This window comes from Penaeus japonicus, unplaced genomic scaffold (genome assembly GCF_977035675.1).
Source record: "Penaeus japonicus unplaced genomic scaffold, GWHDUDI00000001_assembly GWHDUDI00000030, whole genome shotgun sequence".
Classification (NCBI taxonomy): domain Eukaryota; kingdom Metazoa; phylum Arthropoda; class Malacostraca; order Decapoda; family Penaeidae; genus Penaeus; species Penaeus japonicus.
This window is the reverse complement of record NW_028234432.1, coordinates 13,244,940-13,252,439: the sequence shown is the minus strand read 5'-3', so window position 1 is coordinate 13,252,439 and position 7,500 is coordinate 13,244,940. Positions and strand designations below refer to the sequence as shown.

Here is a 7,500-nt window from a genome sequence, read left to right as displayed (position 1 = left end):
TTATATTTGCGTTGGATATTATTGATATTTATATATCATCAGAAGAGTCAAATAAGTGCATAGTGATGGCTAATACATTTTAAAAAGAGAAAGAGAAAGACAGAGACAAAGACAGAAAAAAATAAGAAGAAAAAGAGGCACAGCAGAGAAAGAGAACACACAGACAGAGAGAGAAAAAATAGAAATAAAAAAAAATACGAAGAAATAACCAGATAGAATCAAATGAAATAAGGAAAATTGGAAACATAAAAAAGTAAAGAAGAAAAGGAAAGAAAACAGAATAACGGAATAAAAGAATAAATAATATAAAAAAATATGAAAAAATAAAAAATAAATAAGAATACAAGTGAGGTTCCTCTCCCAACCGCTTTCCAGAGGGCGCTCATCATGCCGTTCCAAGAGCCGTTTTCCTGCAGACTCCCGAAGGTGTTGGTGGTAGTAAGCACCGTCGAGAAGTTGAAACGTTCCTGCAAAATCCTCAAGACTTCCGCTACGTAGCCGTCAACTTTTTCCAAGGTCGTCCTTAAGGTGTTGTTTGGACCTCGGACTTCGAAGACGCGTGGTTTCTGAAAGGGAGGGTGTAAAGCACTGATATTGCTTATCATGTGACCTATGACACTGCTTATGCTTTGCTTTATAATTCAATACTATGATGCTATCATTCAGTCTTGACCTGATTTGTTCTGCTTCCTGTGTCCTCTTCCGTCTTTGACTACTGCTACCTCTGGCAAATGTGTTTGCTAGCGGAAGCTCTGAGGCACAGGAAGTGATTCCAGGGTCGTACTTAAACACACAGACAGAAGGAACCCCGGTCACAGAGGGTTACTAGATAGGCAGAGCAAACAGCTCTGAACTCCGGCCTCTGGCTGGAGACAAGTTATCGATATCACCAATAATGACCATAACACATGAACGTTTTTTAATCATTTCTACTTATTTGGTTGCATTTATATTGATAGACTTTGTCATAGCTATTTTTGTTCATGTATGAATATATATGTGTCAATTCTGATGAATCTCTCTAACTCTCTAGTACTTCCTCTTTCTTTTCTTCTCTTTCTCACTCCCCTTCACTCTCCTTCAATCTCCCTCCCTCTACTTCTCTCTCCCTCTCCCTCCTTCTCCCTCTCCCTCCTTCTCCTTCCCTCTCCCTCTCCTTCCCTCTCCTTCCCTCTCCCTTTCCCTCTCCCTTTCCCTCCCTCTCCTTCCCTCTCCATTTCCCTTCCTCTCCTTCCTTCTCCCTCTCCCTCCCTCTTACATGCACTGTCGTCAGCGTCAAGTTCCTCCCATGGAAGTGCCTCGGAGGTTTGGCCTGGAGGAGAGAGTCCTTCAGGTCCAAGCCCTTCGCTCCGTCCCATGACCCGACCCACTGCAGAGCCGCCGCTCCGCCGTCGCCAGGATACTCAGCCAGGTGTATGGCGACCTGGAGGTTAGCTCGAAGCGAGGCCTCGGAGAAGTTGGAAGACTCGGAGGAAGTTGAGGAGTTGGATCCAGGGGAAGTTGAGGAGTTGGAGGATTCTGAGGATGTTGGGGATATCGCGGGCTTCCTCCTCCTGTTCTTCGGGCGGCTCTCCTGCAGGAGGAGGAGCTTGGTCATCTCTGGCAGGTTTTCTTCGAGGTCTCTCCTGAAAGCCTCGTCCGCCTGCTCGGTGGACACGATCAGCCATTGCGTCTTCTGGCGGGGGTGGGGTGGGGGGGTGATGGGGGGAAAGATTTCATTTATGTTTTTATTTTCATTTCATCTTTAGTTTATTTTGCATTTATGTTTCATTATTCTATTTTAGTTCATTTAAGTTTCTGATTCATGATTTCATTTTCAGTTTATTATTTAATTCTATTTTATAATTTTACATCTATTTATGTATGTTTTATTTCAGTTGCTTAGTTCTATCTTTCTAAGGAATTATCTATATTACTTTTATTGTAAATATTTTTACTATCTTATCTGGATATTGTAATGAGCACTTTACTATTGTCTTTGTCAGAATCCTACCTGTATGTTGACCGATTTGCTCTTGATCGATTCGCCAATCTGACAGAAAAAAGTATATAAATTATTATCACTTGCTTGCACATGCATACACAAACATGTATGACTGTATATCCATCTAGGTCTGCAATATCTTGAATACTAAAAAATACTTTGCATTATCTCAGCTTAAATCCAGAATATTCTTTAAAATCACATTTTAAGTTACACTTTGCAACGTTCGGCTTCTCTGTATCCATTCCACGTAAGATCCATTACATTAAAAAAACTAAAAAATAATAATATTACTTTACGCATCCATTCTATTAATAGACCATTAATATTTTTAAAATCAAAAATACTAAAAAGTACAAAACACGATGCAATTCCTTATAAGATCTCACTCGTTTATGTCCATTCTAGATCTAAAACACAGATAATTGAAATAACAGTCAAGTTTTTTACAAAGATCAGAAATAAAAAATAAATAAAAAACAGCCAAACTTTACAGCTCAAAAATAGGCGTCAGCATATTACCAAAGGCAGAACGCTCAGTAACCACGTCTTGTTGCCTACGAGAACGTGCGTGGCTCCATTCTGGTAGGTGGAACGAGACAGGAAGAACCTCCACTCTTTTTCGCTCCACACACTGAAGGGGACGTCCTTCGAGATCCACATCCACAGCAGGAAGGAGTTGCCTGTGAGATTAGGGATTTAGCCAAAAACTCAATAGATTGAGGATATTTCTCTGTCTCTCTCACTCTTTCTCTTTACTTCTCTCTTTCTCTCTCTCTCTCTCTCTCTCTCTCTCTCTCTCTCTCTCTCTCTCTCTCTCTCTCTCTCTCTCTCTCTCTCTCTCTCTCTCTCTCTCAGTCGCGTTGTATCACTCGTAGAAGTAGGACGTACTTCTAGTGCTGTCCTTAGACGTGAAAGATTCCCCGAATCCTGTGTTTTTTCCGCCCCCCCCCCCCTAACCTAGTCCTTGGAGAGGGAGCGGGTGAGGTGCCTTGGGCCCTCCAGCAAATCTTACGCATCCCTTCCGTATTACGGTGATAGATTTTCAAGTCTATGTGATCATTCTGCACAGTGGCCTAGCGTATTCGGCGGCGACCACAGAGAAGCTTTAAATTGATTTGCGGACTGACATCAGGTCACCAGATGTTAACATGGTTCCTTTTGCCACATCGGTGTCCCTGGATTCTGATGCAACAACTGACAAAATGGACTGCACAAACGGAACTCCAGCGAATGGTGATGGTTCAACCAACAAGCGAATGGAAGGCGAATGTGATAGAGAAGAAAAAAGACTGAAGGACGACGTTAAGGAAGTCAACGACGCAACTCTCGTGGAAGAGGATAGTGGCAGTGGGAATGGACAGTGCTGTTTGTCCCACAGGAAGGGATAAACATGAAGAAGGTCATTATATTTCAGTACCCCATAGAACTGGACCCAGACTTTCAGCTCTGCGACGACAGGATTGTTTGGGCGAAAAGTCACACGCCACGAGACGGGGAGCAATGCCAGCTCGTTGCCCTCATGAAAGAAGTCCCGGAGAAGCTCTTCATATCTGGGGCGGGGTGCTGGAGGATGGCACCGAATGTGGAGCCGCCAGTCCTGTGCCTTAAGTGCAGCAGATGGGGATACAAGTCGTGGACCTGTCAGCAGGATGCCAGATGCAGATTCTTCGATAGGAAGCATGACTCTTGGATCTGCAGAGCAAAATAAACAAGGGGAAGAGGGTGAAACCTTGCTGCTGCAACTGCAGAGGCTTCATTCCTCAGTTTCCCAGAAAGGAACCGAGGAGAAGGCAAGAGGAATGACCACCAGACGACCTGACGTGTAGCGGGAAGAGAGTATTCCGCCCCCCCCACCCCCCCACCCCCAATGCCCACCACGAGGAAGGCAACTCCAGGGGAAAAGATGGTTATGCCTTGAACGGACAAAACAACAGCCAGACGAGAGAGGATACTGCAGCCAGTAAAACGACGAAGAACAGTGATGCGGATTCTTCTGTGAAAGTGTTATCTGCCATTGCTGGAACATTGCATACACTGGTGTAGAGGATGGATGCAATTGAAAAAAAAAATACAATAGTGATAGATAGTGGTTTAGAAATCAACAAAAAGGGAGTGGACGTTGAGGAAGAAACTCCCGTGAAAGATAAAGACAACGGTGATCTTGTGAGGAAGGAAAATACAGAAAGGAAAATTACAATAAGAGGCAAAGAAAGAATTATAATACCGAGTGTAGCGGAAGGAACAACAACAGCGACCTTCAGGTCACTGTTACCTAAGTGTAAAGACGCTGAAAAAGATCAACTTCTTAGTTCAGGGGGAGTGGGCGAGCAGCCAGGAACTGTTTGCCAAATATAAGGAAACCATAAAGGTCTGATGGACTGTGGGCGGTATTAAGATAATGTCATGAAGTGTGAATAGTTTAATAAAACACTGACACTAAATGAATATTTTTCCTTTCATTTAGTGGCAGTGTTTTATTATTCTGTTATGTGCACGTTACTGTGTTTGTGTTTTTTTGTGAATAGTTTACTTAAGAGAGTAACAGACTTCCACTATATCGTATTGAAAAATTATATAGATGTAACACAAGGAGTGTCTACTTACGTCAGAAGTTCAATACCTTCTAAACTACAAGAGATCCCGTGTAGATATAAATATATTGAAAGTGTATGTGTAAAGATGTATTTACAAGAAGGTGAAGCATATACTCCAAATTCACATGTCTCTTGGAGATGCTTAGGTCTCAGATATCTACCAGAATGCATGTACTCTGGTTCGACTCTGATAGTGGGTGACTTTAATGCTAGGCACCCGCAATTGCAGGAGATGGGCAAAATCAATGATAATGGTATCAGGTTTTACCAACTTCTCGAAGATAGGCCTGAGGCATGCTTGCCGGGTAGTAAAGAGGCGACGCACATCAAGGGTGGACGACCTGATTACGCCTGTCTGCTTGGCGGTCAGGGGATTCAAGGAGAGTGTGAAGTAGTAAGTGAACTTAGTGATCTCGAATTACATATTAAGTTAGCTTTAGGCAAAGAGCAAGTTAAATTCCAGAGAAAAAGGCTTGCTTTAGTCACAAGCGATAGAGAACTGTTTATTTACAATACGGATATTACACGCCCGTAAGTTTATATAGGTTCAGCGAGGATTTTTTTAAGTGCCATAGAAAGTTGTTTACCTACAAAGGCAAAGTCACACAGAGAGGAGAAGAAACACGGAGCAAGGAAAAGCAGATACTGCACTGATAAGACACTTCATGGGTGGACACAGATGTTAAGGATGACACACAGGGAGTGGGATAAAAGAGGTAGGTGGGAAGAAGATAAGGATATACTCCTTAACATATCAAAGATGTGTGGGGAGAAAAGAAAGGAAGTAAGGGAAAAGTATTGGTCAGAGTTCGTCCAAAATATTGAGGAAAGTAAAAGCCTCAAAGACATATGCCATCATGCAAGACAAATAACCTCTTCGATCACCCATACCCAGAGGAGGACGTAAACAAACATATTGCGAAATGGGCAAAAATATCTACTCTGGTTTCACTACCACAAAGCACTCGTGGCGCTTTGGTTGCAAGGGAAGCCGAAAGAAAGGGACAGATAGTTTCATCCGTAAGTATTACTGCAGTATCTTGTCAAATAATAGCCACACACGAACTTCTAAATGCTGTTAAAAGAGGGAAAAAACACTTCACCTGGGGAAGATGAAGTGACGCATGATATTCTCAACTCCTTAGCAAGCATGAAGAATAGCCCTCTAAGAGACTTATTCAACATGAGCTACTCGGAGGGTGGATTACCGAAGGCTCGTAAGAAAGCTATTGAAATAACTATTCTAAAATCAGCTGGGGGATACAGACCTGTATGTCTGACTTCCTGTATATGAAAAATGATATAGCAAATATTATTAAATTGGCTAATGTAGATGATTGAAGATAAACTGTCCTGTAATTTGTACGGTTTTATGAAGGGAAAGCGAACACCAGACTGTGTGGTTCAGTATTTATCCAATGATGCGGAAAAGTGTAGAGTTTTTATAGATTTACAGAGAGCTTTTGATAAAGCTTATGGGAAAGTGATTCTATATGAATTGACAAAATTAGGTGTAACAGGAAAGTTGCTGAGATGGATTGGTGATTATCTGACAGACAGGAAAGCTTGCGTATGGTTGCACAGCTGTTTTTCAGAAGAGAAAGTTTTGAGTTGGGGACTCCACAGGGAAATGTCCTAAAGGCGTTCAGCCAATCATATATGTGGATGATATATTGATACAAGGAAGCACACAACGCCGTTTACAAACAGCGCTGGACAGATTTACTAGTCTTGCTCAAACATTGGGACTGGTTAATGAAGAAAAGATGTTCAGAGTTAACAAAGAGGCAACGGCCGTTTACCCTAAACAACAAAACAGTGGAGAGGGTGTCAACCTATAAATATCTGGGTATGTAAATTGGCTTCACTGCCTCAAGCAGAGATGCTGAAGTAAATCACGTACTAACGCAGTGCCAGGCTCGACTGCGGTAGCTCAGGGCACTTGCTTGTCGAGGGATAGGAGCCGGGGTGCCCCTACTGAGGCTAGTCTACATCAGTACAGTAAGAGCTCTGGTGGATTATGCAGCACCAGCACTTTCTATAGCTTGCCAGGGGAGGCTCCGAAGGCTTGAAACCAATGAGGCTATGCCTATTATTATCGATAGACATAATGGGAAAAGACACAGGATAGCAAAGTATTGCACAGAGAGTAAGCGAGATTAATATTATAGCAGCCATCAGGTTAATGAGAGGGAACAGCGGAAATAAATTAATGAGAGATATGGTCAACGGTCTTAAAAACATCAGGACTTTTTATAGACAAGACAAGCGAGGATATATGAAGAAACTGAAATATGATATAGATTATTATGGCTTGAAGGACTATTATCGTTCGCTTCAGACATCCCCAATAGTGCTACCAAGGTTGGATCAGTAGATTGTAGATGGAGATCCCCTCAGTATGAATAAGAGGCTGTATGGACCAGGTCAACTTCAAGCAAGATAAGATCATATAATAAGAAGTCTAACACGACTTGATATTGCTCATGTCTACTGCGATGGATCAGTTTTGAAGGATGGCAGAGCAGGATGTGGGGTTATCATCAGACCGTTCACTGCGAGGCGTGGTCACCACAAGCAGTTCAGGGGGAGTGGTCAGTAATCATATATCATCGACACCGGCAAGATTGACACTTAAAAGGATTAAAATGAGGGGAGCGCTGGACAATAACGCGGACCCTGTGTTTGAGCACATAATTAACGATTGCTGATTGATTGCTCATAGACTGAGAGGCTAGGGACATGAGGTAGCGAAGGAGGTAGCTATAAAATGTGAGCTGGACATTCAAAGTGTTCAGACTCTTAAGCAGGCGAAGAGCAATATCAAGAGGATACAGTAGATTATGTTGAGATTAAGAAAGGCGAATTGATTGAGATGAGGGAAACCTTGCAACATTATATGCATCTTGCAATGAACAT

At 42.4% G+C, this 7,500-nt stretch overlaps 1 protein-coding gene across 1 annotated transcript in view; it reads right to left on the bottom strand.

The window, feature by feature from the left end:
* LOC122259788 (glutamate receptor ionotropic, kainate 4) overlaps nt 1-7,500 on the bottom strand; it is a 24,474-nt gene that overhangs the window by 9,091 nt on the left and 7,883 nt on the right. The window contains exons 4-7 of the mRNA XM_086554712.1: nt 2,507-2,667; nt 1,994-2,032; nt 1,259-1,675; nt 366-566 (exon numbers count right to left, since the gene is read on the bottom strand). Coding sequence (XP_086410838.1) covers nt 366-566; nt 1,259-1,675; nt 1,994-2,032; nt 2,507-2,667 — 818 coding nt within the window. The remainder of the gene's footprint in view (nt 1-365; nt 567-1,258; nt 1,676-1,993; nt 2,033-2,506; nt 2,668-7,500) is intronic.